Source organism: Rhinolophus sinicus, linkage group LG06 (assembly GCF_036562045.2).
Source record: "Rhinolophus sinicus isolate RSC01 linkage group LG06, ASM3656204v1, whole genome shotgun sequence".
Taxonomy (NCBI): domain Eukaryota; kingdom Metazoa; phylum Chordata; class Mammalia; order Chiroptera; family Rhinolophidae; genus Rhinolophus; species Rhinolophus sinicus.
The window spans coordinates 102,723,062-102,736,484 of NC_133756.1; the positions used below are offsets into that span (position 1 = coordinate 102,723,062).

The 13,423-nt window shown below is 44.9% G+C and overlaps 1 protein-coding gene across 6 annotated transcripts in view; it reads right to left on the bottom strand.

Annotated features, from left to right (window-relative positions):
- The window catches only part of AMOTL1 (angiomotin like 1), a 134,489-nt gene that overhangs the window by 18,819 nt on the left and 102,247 nt on the right, over nucleotides 1–13,423 (bottom strand). For all 6 annotated transcript variants that reach the window (XM_019737546.2, XM_074335585.1, XM_074335584.1 and 3 more), the window contains 2 exons: nucleotides 6,098–6,243; nucleotides 2,223–2,372 (listed from right to left, as the gene is read on the bottom strand). In XM_019737546.2, the coding sequence (XP_019593105.1) occupies nucleotides 2,223–2,372; nucleotides 6,098–6,243 (296 nt within the window). The remainder of the gene's footprint in view (nucleotides 1–2,222; nucleotides 2,373–6,097; nucleotides 6,244–13,423) is intronic.

Consider the following 13,423-nt stretch of genomic DNA (forward strand, 5'->3'; position numbering starts at 1 on the left):
CCATGGAACTAGTCAGAAACTCTAGGCTTTGGGGTGGATTTACTTGTAGTAAAATTCTTTACCTTTTCTGTGTGTCGAATAATGTATGCTCACTGGTAAAATGACAGGATAAAGAGGGATTAAGGGAAAAAATAAAAATAATACTAATCTTTTTAACGAGTAGGCAAAAGTGACAGGGAAATTCCTAAGTGTCTTTCGTATCCTAGGAGATGGATTATCACACACATTAAAAAGCAAAACAAAACAAAACAAAACTATACTACTTTTAAAGCGATGCCGAGTTACAGTTCTGTGTAACTCTAAAGATGATCTCCCCTCTCTTTGGCCTCATGCCAGCCCTAAACAGCTGGGGATCTGCTATCAGCGCCCCCAAACCAAATTCAAAATGCAAGCCGAGTACTTTCCTAGCGGAGCCTCAATTCTGAAACTTCTGTCTTCCGCAGGTATGTTTAAATCTGCCAGTGGCCTTTATGCATAGCAGGAATGTTGTTTTTGCCGATCTGAGGAAATAGTGGGTGTGAATGTGCATGGGTCTGAGTGTGTATACTGTGAGTGGTCCTCTGGGGCAATAGAGATATTATTCAAATAATTCTAACTTCACATTTTTTCCTGATAAACAAGGATAATGGAATTGAGTCCGGTTTCATAGCACTCAAAATAGAAGGTCCCAAAATAAGTATTCTTACTATAGGATATGGGTGACACATTAACTGGAAACAAACCTTTTTGGCTCTAAGTGTTGAGATGTGCCCATTTTGTCAGGCAAAGATTTGTTATGTATCCACCGGGTGCGAGCATGGTACCAGGCACCAGAGAAGCCTGCCCTCTGGCTGCAGAGGTTCAGATCTCAATAACTGCACAACAGAGAACAGCTGAAGGGTGGACCACAAGTGGGCTCTTGTGTCATCAACCAGGGAATGTACAAAAGTCCAGAGACAGACTCACCCTTCCTTACGAGCCATCAACCAAGCCAAGATGGTGGGAGGCCGGGTGGGTTTCTTAATTTTCTGGGCAATCTCACTAACACCTCCTTCTCCAGCCAAGTACACATACCCAGAGGGAACTGTGTGCGCCTGCCATGAGAAAGGGCTGGGCTGGCCTGAGTAGACGCTTTCAAGTGTTTTCAAGTGTTTCAACCACAACCACTATGCCCTATCCAGTAGATAATTCCATGGAGCCCTGTCTGGAATTCGCCTGGTTCCCAACATAGGGCACACCCTTCATCAGCTGCAGTGGGGGCTTTGCCCACCTCCCTGGTTGATGACACAAAAGCCTAGGAGCTCTCTGGAGCCAGGAGCTTTTGATTGGCCTGAGCCCAGTCCGGCTGCAGAGCTGTCCTGCAGGACTTATCCCCTTGCCCAGGTGCGCGTGGACCCTGGGCTGGGGTGTTTTACCCCAAGCTTATTTGTAGCTGAGTTACATTAACAGCTGTTACCAGGAGAAAGAAGGAGAAACAGGAGAACTAGGAGTTTATGGCCAATATTATATTCCAGGGATAGTCCCGAACTCCTTCCTTTGCTTTACCTCTGAAAACTCACCGCTGATCATGTCCTGCTAATTTCATCCCGTTACTAGCTCCCCCACAATGATACCAGCAGCCCTCAAGCCGGCCTCCCTGACTTCACCATCCACCCCTCCAGATGCTCCTGACACCACCAGAAGCCTCTTCCCCCAATCCTTTGTTCCACATTCCTCTCCAGTGTAAAACTCCCAGTCGTTGGCTCTGGGGACCACAGGAAAAAGTCCACTCTCAACTTGACCAACTGTCTTCCACAAACGGGCCTTCTCCTCTGCCCCAGCACCTCACTGGGCATTGTCCCCCAGCTAGCTACAGCCAGCTGTCCTGAACCTGCCATGCCGTGTCACGCCTTTCACCTTTACACGGTCTCTTCCTCTACCTTTGATGTGCTTCCCCCCGGAACCCCCAGCAAACTCATCTTTCAAAGTCCAACTCAATGTCCTCCTCTGTGAAGCCATCTAAAGCCACATTCCCCGATGCCCAGCCCCCAGGGGTCACCACTTTCTGTAAGGATGTCTGTCACTCCAGTGATTGGACTGCCTGGCCCCTCCACTGGCTGCTGTGCTGCTTCCCTAGGGCAGGGAGCTCTCATTTACCTCTGCATCCTCAGCAGACAGCCTGGGCCATGCAGGTGCTCTGCTCCAGAACGCTTGCTGAAGGAACATGTGGGATTCTTCTGTCGGCCCCACCCCCAGCCCCTCACCTGCTGGGTTCTCAGTGCATCCAGCTCTCTCTCCAGCCAGGTCCGCAGTCTCCGCTCCATCTGCTCTCGCTTTTCACATGCAGACTGCAGCTGGGTCAGGGCCTGCTGCAGCTTCTCAACTTTCTCAACATAGGCTTGTTTCTCTCGTAACTGAGCAGAGAGGAAAAAGGAGCACAGTGATTCTCAAAGCTGGGGCGGAGGTGGGGGGTCAGACTACCTGGAGATCCTACTTAAACTACTGGTGCATATACCCTCCCTACCCCTATCACTCAGATGTGCTGGGACAGAAAAGGTTTAGTCAACGGTCACCAGTTATACCCAAAGCATTGGGATGCTTGGAACTGAAGACCTTACTGGGGGCACCTGCTTTCAGTTATGTATAGCGCTGAGCTCAATCCTTGGTTATTGCTTAGCAATTATGGCATTTGCTGGCATTGGAAATGAGATTAAGAGTCTTTAAGGAAATCCCTATTGCTAATGTTTTGAGGAAATCCTTATTCTATAATGTTAACAGAAAAATCCAGAAAAAAAATTATATACGAGGTCTGACAATTAAGTTTGAGAACTTGTTGCAATGTTGCTGCTAAACTTTTTTGATATCAGAGGGATTATTCATTAAGAATTTGTACCAACTGGACAGTTAACCAAGTTTACTATTTGGAAGTGCTGAAAAGGCTGTATGAAAAAGTTAGACGACCTGAACTTTTCGCCAACAATTCATGGCTCTTGCATCACGACACTGCACCAGCTCACACAGCACTGTCTGTGAGGGAGTTTTTAGCCAGTGAACAAATAACTGTATTGGAACACCCTCCCTACTCACCTGATCTGGCCCCCAGTGACTTCCTTCTTTACCCGAAGACAAAGGAAATAGTGAAAGGAAGACATTTTGATGACATTCAGGACATCAAGGCTAGTATGGACAACAGCTCTGATGGCCATTCCAGAAAAAGAGTTCCAAAATTACTTTGAAAGGTAGACTAGGAACTGGCATCAATGCATAGCTTCCCAAGGGGAGTACTTCGAAGGTGACTCTAGTGATATTCAGCAGTGAGGTATGTAACACTTTTTCTAGGATGAGTTTGCAAACTTAATTGTCAGATCTCGTACATTATCACAACTATATCTGTCTGTCTATCTGTCTATCTATTTACCTATCTATGAAAAAAGACTGAAATACTTAAAAGCATTAACTATGTTTATCTGTATGGCAGAATAGTAGCTTCTCATTTTCTTTATTCTCTTCTATATTTTTCAAATTTTCTATAACTACAAATTATTTGTTAATTTAGAGAACTGTGTATGTATTATATATGCATACCCATTGTATATGTGTAAGTAAATATAAAAATTTATTATAGATATTTGTAGAGTAACTTCCTCCTAAAGACTTCAGAGCCTTTCTAGATGAGTAGTTGACAGGCCTGAAGAGACAGGAACACTCAACACAATAACTGAGGAGGTGGAAATTAAGGTAAAAATGATTTAAGTAAATGTCACATCAGGTAAGGACTGAGAATCCTGATCAACAACTGCTAATTCTGACCCTCAGACTTTGTTTTCTCCCAATTAGGAGTTTGGCCCTTGTTCATGAATCCCAGGCACCTTCCTAACCTTCTGGGAACTGGCTGGTGCCAAAAATCAGGCTGAGGCATTTACTTCTCTGGTACCAAGTGAGAAGACACCAGATACTCTTTCCTGTCATCCTGCACCCGGTGTGCAGACGCCTTGCAGGTGACTCAGATCCCGAGTTCAACCCCCGATTGCACTGTTGGAACTTACGAGTGCTGTGGGAGCTTACTGGGAAGGGTGGTTTCTGACTCAGCAAGCAGGCTGCCATGAGCTATGCCTATATCCTAGCCAAAACTCAGGACTACAATGGAGGAGGTGCTTCTGATCTTTCATCGGAGGTGGAGGTGGGAAACAGCAACTTTACAGCCTTTTTTATACTTGCTCTTGGGGTCAGTTTTCTTCTGGTCCTTTCATTCACTGTACTTTTGATTGTTTGATTCAGTTTAACAGACACTTGAGCACCTACTAACTGTAGGATCCTATGCTAAAAGCCTCATCTGAGCAAATACTTTGTGACTACCATTCGTATACCACTTACTACATCCTAGGCTGTACACAATTTTCTAAGTGTGTAACCACTAGAGTATAAAAGCCACGAGACTTGTCTGTTTTGGCCCCTGTTGGGCAGATTGCACAGTGTGTCTCCAATACCTGGACAGTACCTGGCATTCAGTAGGTACTCAATAAATATTTGTTAGCTGAATGAATGAATATTATCTCTAATCAACTACAATAATCTTGAAGGCATGGATTTCTCTCATTCACCTTTGTATCAGCCTTAAGTCTAGCAAGGAGTATATTATGATGAGGACGATTAATAATAACAGTAATTAATTTTGAAGCACCGCCAGGCCAAGCTTTGTGCTTTACACGCAGTATCTCATGTAATCCTCCCAATAATAGTAAAAAGGGAAACTGAGGACTATAGAGGTGAAATGACTGTTCAAGGTCACAGAGCTGATAGGTCCGTCCAGGGGTCTGGATTCTAACTCACACCAGTCTGGGTCTAGTGTCCAAGCTCTTTCATGGGAAGTTACGGTAAACACATAATATGAGCCATTTAGACTGAGTAAGGCCCTTCAAGAGAAACTTTAATTAAGAACAAGGAGTGATACCAGAAGCCAAACACATGAGACATTTTGGAGAGACACAATCAAACCAAGATCTGCTATAAACATAATGACAAGAAAAGATCCATAATGGTGATCATAAAGAACCTATCTTCAAGGAGTTCACAACTTTTACTTTCATGGAAATATTGAAACAAAAAAGATTTTAAAAATTATAATTTTCCTTTGCTCCACACACGGAGGAGCTTCAGTAAGCGATTTCAGTTATAACAGTAATAAGGGGTCTTGATTCTTGATACAAGACGCTTATCAACTTAACAATCCTCCCCTTTAGCTGCTTTAATCGTGAACTTGAAGTTTGCTGGGACACTGAGTTACCTGGCATCCAGGTAGTTTTCTGAAGGAATAAACAGCTTTTTATTTTCAATAGCAGCAACAGCTGGCTTAATAACAATCTTGTTTTCTGCATGTCAGGCACCAAGCTAAGCGTTTCGTATAGACTGTCTGGGTTCTGTGTCTTCCAGACTTTGGATTTCTACTTTCCAGGTGGCTCCTGCCTATCTCTTCCTCCTGCTCTGACACTGTCTACAGTCTGAATGCCCTAGCTTGGACCTCTTAAGTGGTCATTCCACTTTCACAGTCAGGTTGAAAGGAAAAGTCTACCTCGCAAAAAAATTTCAAGGATTGATTTCATCAGAAATCACTAAGTCCATTAATACTTGAGTGGGATCAAAATTTCCTGGGTGGGAAGGGTCATTGCATGGCTGAGCCAACTTCTAGCGACTGGAGACAGGTTTGCTGAACGCCACCCCTACCATACCCCCATCAGAGGACTTTTGACTTTTTAACTCAATTAAGAGCCCAAAGACAGAGCAATTGAACAATTTCTTTTTACGTTGTCAGTCTCTTTTCTCTACAGGTACCAGTGGTTTCCAGTCCTTCCATTTCTTTCTAGCCCTGCACACTGGCCAACCATTGGGCTGTAGGCTGGGTTTTAGGCTAAAAGTAAACTCTTAGTTGATGGTATTCACGTATGCTTTTCATACTTTGCCTGGCTGGCTCTGGCTTGAAGCAAGTCTGTTTTCATGACTTTTTATTTGGGAGGTCTCCTACTTCCCTTCCCCTGACACAACTCCTTGGCGTTGGCTCCAGTTCAAGTTGCTAGGTGAGGAAACGGACATGGGGGCCCTCAGGGCTCCGCCCCGCGCGCCCCCACCCCCACCTCCATCTCACCTCCTCTTCCAGCTTGATGACCCGGGCCTGGGCGTTGCTCAAAGCCTGGTCCAGGATCTCAATGTGCCTCCTGTGGTCCTCACTCGCCGTCCTCACTGCTGCTAACTCCATTTCTAACTTCTCCTTTTCCTTCAAGAATTCTTTGTCTAGAAGGAAGACGAGAACAAAACCACCTCTATCAGAAAGCACTCACCCTCTGGGCTCACTGCCAGGCTGCATCTGGCAAGGATTAAAAATAAAAAGCACGCGAAGAGCAGAGGGTTGAATTACTGCTTTTGCTCCCTCTTAACAGGGGTGGCATGTGAGGTAAGGAATTTCTCAAAAATCACTGTGAACTCTGGAGACATCCAGGCCACAGTTCCACAGAGGAATGGTACACAGAGCACCAGTGGCCCCCTATTCCAACAACTCACTTCTGTACGACATTTACTTTAATGCTTCAAATTAACTTTTTACCTACGAGTTCATTTTATGCTCACAACCACCCTTATGTTTCCATCTTCCAAGCCAGTGATGAAAGGGCAGGCAATACCAACCACAGTACTAATATTCTCATTCATAGAAAAATACACCAAGGTCCAGAAGTTTAAGCTCTTGGTCTGAGACCAGAAGCAGACGGGAGCTTCCACCCAGGCCTCCCACTTCCGGCTGCATCCTCTTCCCATATGACCCGGCCCCACATTTTCCCCTAGTTCTGTTGAAGAAAAAGAAGGGAAATTGCTCTGGATTTAGGAAAACTGCTTTCCTCTCATTCCATGACAATTTAACTGACGGTGATCCTGTCTCGTTGCACGTGGAAAACAAAGGCTGCCTTGTACTCAGCGCTTCCACACTACCTTCCTACGATGCGTCTGCCATTTTACTTAAGCAGGCAGGGCCAATAGTGTCATGGGATCAGTACTATTTATCAAAAACATTTTTCTTCTTACAAAAGCAATACATTTCATTTTATAAATAAATTAGAATATTTAGATGTGTTATTTATAATATGGAAAAACTTGAGTGGACTTAATCTATAAGACTAAGGGATTGGTTGAATAAACTACTGTAAGCTCTACAATAGAATAGGATATCACCGTTAAAATTAAATAAGTGAATTTTAGTGACATGAGGAAAAAAATCTTCATTATTGACCAAAGGTAGTTGGTTACAAAACCCTATGCGCACTATTCTATATTTTTAGAAAACAAGGCATATACTTAAAACAAGAGCAGCGGCAACAATAGCTAGAAATTGATTTCTATGTGTTCACACCATCGAATGCCTCATACTTGGTTAGCACAATCCTCACAACACAGAGCACCAAAGTCTGGAAGCCACACCAGCATGTGACAGTGGCTTCATTCATTCATGACTTCCTCATGCAGTCATTCATTAATGTTAACAACAGCTATCAAATAGTAAGGACCAGCCCTATGGGCACTGAAGCAATAGAAAGAACGCTGTGCTTAAGGAGCAGAAAATGTGGTTTTGAAAACAGGGCATGAGAATAAAAAAGACACTTTGAGGCTGCAAATACCCAGTTAACAAACTCACAATTGTAGAGCCGGAAGAGATCATAGGAAACGTCACCATCCAGTTCCACTCCCTTTGCTTTAGAGAAAAGGAAAGGAAAACCCAGGAGCGAAGGCAGTTGTCCAATGTCCCCCCGCCAGCTGGGGCAGAGCCAGGGCCAGAATCCGGGTCTCCTGATGTCCCACTGCAACATCCTTCCCGCTTGACTGCACTGCCCTTGAATTGTGAGCTTATGTCAATGGGATCGGACTGCAATGGAACAGCTTCAGAACTGACAAACTGAATGAATAGCCTTGTAAAGCTAAGTAGTGGCTCTGTTGCCTGGAAACAGTGGCGTCCCCTGGAAACAAAATGAGGCCACCAAGATCCCGACCTAGAACAGAGCATTACTTTTGGGCTCTTTATGCCCCACTGCCATGTCCAACTGCCCTCCCCCTTTCTCCATTTCGGTGGCATTTGAAATGCTGCCCCTGAAACTTCCTTACCAGTCCATGGGGAACAGGCATGCGAAAGGCCTAAACAAATGGGTCAGTAGCAGCCCACTGGCTCTGGGCCCCACGATCCACAGCCCTGAACGGACCAGTGCATTTCACTCTTTCTGTGCAGAGTCACTGCTATTTGAGCACCAATTTCCTGGGCTTAGACAACATCTCAATGGGCACGGTGCCCACTGGCCTTGTCTAGGCTCTGGAGGGCACCCAGGAGTTACTCAGCAGGCGTGTCTGGGAATGAACCACCGGATCTCAGAGCTTCTCCCTGTTTATCAACCTAAATGTAAAAATTCTTGCCTTCGTTGAGGGCAGCCAAGGACATCGATTTTGACCAGGAGCAGTAAAATGATAGGCTGAGCTCAAGACTAAAGGCCACAACCAGTTTCTTGCAGTTTGCAAATCGATGCTCACAAATATTGATGTATCACTACGACAGCTATTTTGATTTCTGAATTAACAAATACCTCTCCCCTCCAACACACACACACACACACACACTCACACAGGAGTCCAGAGTTTGCTATTTCCTATAGGCAGTGTCATATTGTGGCGTAAGAATGGTCTTCGGCGTCAGAAAGAATTGGACTCAAATCCTAGGTTCATCACTTTCCAGCTCTGAGGTGCGGTATATAACCTCAGTTCCCTCATCCATCAAATGGGACTGCTGACATCTACATCACAGTGTTATTTTGATGACTGTTGATGCATATAAAGTATAACAAAAGGACCTACATATCTAGGACTTCATCTGTTTTAGTCATTATTGATTCCCTGAGCCTATAATATTGCCTGGCTCAATGAATATTGTTGAATGAATGAATGAATCTCTATAGTGTGTGAAGTTCATTGCCAACTATGCAATAAATGGCAACTCTTTTTCGCTGTTATTATAGTACAGTGGTACTTGGTTTTGGAACGTAATCCGTTCCGGAAGACTGTTCGAGTTCTGAAACATTCGAAAACCGAGGTGCGGTTTCCCCATAGAAAGTAATGCAAAAATGGATTAATCCATTCCAGACCTTTAAAATCAACCCCTAAAACTGCAAATTTAGCATGAATTTTACTATCTAATGATACCATAGATCAATAAAATCTATGGCGTTCGTAAGCCGAAATGTTTGTCAGCAGAGACGTTCGAAAACCGAGGTACTACTGTATTTGGTATTCTCGTGATCTCCTGACAGCTCTCCACTCCACCCGTGAGGCCACCAGGCATCAGATGGCTGGTACCAACCATGGACACCCCCAGTTTCCTTCTCTGCCCAGGCTCCCGGAACCTCACAGTGAACACAAGTGAGATGTGGGTATCGGATGAAGACTCCATCAGCTCTGCAACACTTTGCGGGCCTCTGGCACTCATAGGTCAAAATCTGTCCTGAGTTTTGTGATCTTAGACTTCAGGCTACAGCCATATCACTTAGTATCGCCCACCCTGGCTCAGATCTCCTTGTCCACTGATAGGAAGTAGAGCTCTCAATAAAGTTTTTTAAATGGCATTCCTGACAATGGTGATAACAACTACACCTGTTTGCTGAATGACTGTGCTTCAAAATGGTGTGTTCTATTATTCCCTCGATGTTACTACGTCCTTTAAGTTTGCTGTATGAGGTGGGCACCATTATTAATTTCATTTTCCAGCTGAGGAAACTGACACTAAGGAGGCATAAATAATGTGCCCCCAGAAGTGGCGTTCATCAATGGTAGGACCAGAACTTGCATCTGCATCTAACCCACGCTCACAAGCTGTACGCTGCCTCCCCTGTGCAGGCAGCAGAGAGATGAGGAACTGCAGAGTAACAGAAGCAGGAAGCACAGAAGAGCTCCACTGTAACACCTCTTGATTGCAGAGTTCAGTTTGTCACGGGTCATATCGCGTTTCTCAAAACACAGCAATTATACCCACATATGTCTCCATCTGCAAGTGTCAATTAATTAAGCATCTCCTAGTACGTGGAAACAGCACAGAGTACTGGTTAAAAGGGGGGGGGAATCTAGAATCAAGCTGCCTGGGTTCATATCCAGCTCTACCACTTACAGTTTTGTGACTCGGGAAGCTAAAGCCCTTCTTTGTGCTGCAGTTTCCCTGCCTTTAAAGTGACGATCACAACAGTACCTACTTCAAAATGCACAGAGTAAGTACCTAATAAATGTCAATGACGATAACGCTGTGGTTACCGTTGTTGTCCCAAAAAGTGTGATAGATTCTGGGGCTACACAGCAAGCAGGACGTAGCATTCTGCTCTCAGCCGGGCTGGAAGAGAGGCAAGGAGGTAGGTAGGTAAAGGCAATGTGACAAGTTGCTCTCAGGTGATTTCATGGGGCGTTATGAGAACACACGACATCTAATCAGGCTGGGGGCAGGGAGGATGGGGTGTCAAAGCAGGGAGCCAACAAGGTGGGGTAACGGTGCCCTGTAACTCCCTGGAGACTTCGGGACTGACATATACTACAGCCATTCTAACAAGTCATCTCTTGGGAGATATCAAGGGAGAGTCCCCTGAGTGAAACCACCTCGTAGGAAGGTCCCTTCAGTTTTATTAGCTAAGCCCCTTGGGAGGCTTGGGAGGGATCTCAAGAAAGACCAGCCTCACAATGAATTTTTGGTTGGGCTCCAATGTATATACTGAGAATTCCTAGAACAGGCAAGTTGACACAAGGGAACTCTTGCCCAGAATGGTGTTTACTCAATGGATATGAATTACCCTGGGCTGCGTGGAGCAGGGAGTTGTTTAGCCTGATGGCTCCGGTCCCATTTACACAGAGATGTCTGCTCATACACTGTTTACTCTGGAAAGCACAGTGATGGCACAGGCTTTGTAGCCAGGCTGACCTGGTTTGATTCTGGCACCTTCACTACTGGTTCACCCGGACACGTGGCTTCACCTCTCTGAGACTTCATCTCCTCAAGTGGAACTAACGATCGATTTTGCAATGATATTTTGAGGATTAGAATGACTATCTGTAAAATACCTATCACCGTGTTTGGCACGTAACAGACACTTAAATAACAAGAGCTAACACATATTACTGGAGGCTTATCATGTCCTAGGTACTCTGCCTTGGACTTGACAACAGAACTTCATTTAATATTCATAAATGGAGATCTGACAACTGATAATTCTGAAGCACCATGAGCTGATACTTGTACAAGATCAAATGGTAGTTGCAGTGGGTTAGTCTCTTTGCTTAAAGAAAGAATAGAAGTAGATGGAAACTAGAAATGGGCCCAATAATTCAAAGATGCCCCCTTTGCATCTTACTGTTTCCTTTGCCAGTTCTGGGTAAGGTCCAAAGTGGTCAGTCTGTTGAAACTGTTTCTGCAATTACCATTTGAGTACTAAGCTTAACTTCTGGCTGAATCATGGGATGTTGACCCTAGTAACCTGTCAATAAATACTGAGGGCTGGGCATGTGTGTAGGGTCTCACGGGGGAATGTCAGGGCACCGTGAGCTGTGCTGCTAGTTTTTAATTCAGTGTTCCAACTTAAAGCTGGAGCTTATGAAGAGAGCAAAGCTGTAACCTGGCCCTTCTCAAGTTGGAATGAATTTCTAGGCCTTTCGTGGTCTAATGGGTTTTTGATGAGTTTTTCCTTCAGCTCAGTATTGCTGGAGGGGCAGAGGAGTCCAGCTGCTGCCAGCTTGACCAAGTGGTGACTAACTCACTGGAATGCTTGGAAGGTAAAAACGATAGGTCTTCCTCTCCCTCTTCTTTCAGCTGGAACCAAGGTTTGACACCCTAACTGGCTGTTTCTTTGGGGATTTACATCTATCCTAGATTGTGTGTGTGTGTGTGTGTGTGTGTGTGTGTAGACCTAAACACAGAACAAGCTAATTCTGTTCAAGTTCCAAATCCCATGTGCTCACATAGCAATGCACAACTAGCCCATTCTGGCATCTGATCCTGCAGTTATTTCCCTGGCATTTCTCAAGGAGGGTACTTTATTGCCTTGGTGTGGGAGGAGGGAGTGGTGGTGACAGAGTTAAAGGCAGAGGAGGCAGGCACAATCCAGTTAACCTTCTCTAAAATGCCAATGACTAGAAGTCTCGTTTTGACCGATGAGACTGATTTCAGGAGTATAGTCTCTGGGCCTCTCCGAGTGAAGAGAGCTTAAAGGTCGTAACTAGAGAAGAGGCCACAGACAAAGGAGAGGCTGAGGAAGGAGGGTGAGAGGGATGTGGCTGACAGTGCCCAGGCCGTCTGCATGCTATAGCAGGGGCCCCATGTCGGCACAGGAGATTCACTGGGAGAGGGCCTGCAAGAGGCAAGTGCTTTCTAACCTGGAACTCTCTATGGAGTAGACAACTTTCAGAGTGTCCACTCAGACAAGACTCAGTTTTGAAGAGCTGTCTACCACAGTCCTCCATCCACAAAGCTAAGTTCTGGCAGCTTGCCATGTCTGGATTACAAAGCCCTTCTCATCTGCCCCTGCCCACCACTCCAGTTTGACAGGATCAAACCTGAAGGGCCACGTGACCCAAGCTAGGCCAATCAGAGTCTCCCGTCTGAGGAACCTGGGAGATGCAGGGATGCAGTCAAGCCAGCCACCTACTGTGTTTCCCCAAACATAAGACCCAGCCGGACAATCAGCTCTAATGCGTCTTTTGGAGCAAAAATTAATATAAGACCCAGTCTTATTTTACTATAATATACGACCTGGTCTTATATAACATAATATAATATAAGGTCTTATATTAATTTTTGCTCCAAAAGACGCATTAGTTGATTGTTTGGCTAGGTCTTATTTTCCAGGGTAGCTCTTAGGCCAGCAGCCATATTTCAGTATGTGCTCTGGAAAGACAGACAAAGCCGTACTGTAGAAAATGAAGAATCAAGCAGACGGATGTAGAAAGGAGGATGAGAGTGTATGGTACAAAGGAGAGAGGGCTTCAGAGACACACAGACAGACAGACAGACCCCTAAACACAAACCAAACCTTAATTCTCAGACACACCAGCCCTGGCCCCTGGCCCTATGAGGCCGGCCTGCATGTTCTGCCTGGGAGCTCTACCACACACATATGTACTTAAAAAACAGTCCTTATATTTGGGCTTAAGCTAGCTCAAGCAGGTTTTTCTTTTTGTAATAAAAAGATTACTGAGACACTTACTCATCTTTCCTTACATCTCTACTCCCTCTCCCTCAAGAAGACTTGGTATTAGGTTGGTTCAAAAGTAATTACGGTTTTTGCAATTATTTTTAACCTTTAAAACCACAATTACTTTTGCACCAACCTAATAAAATGACGATGCCTGAGGACAATGGTGACCAACAAGAATGGCATTAATTCTGGGAACTAGAAACTTCTCCACAATGCTGATG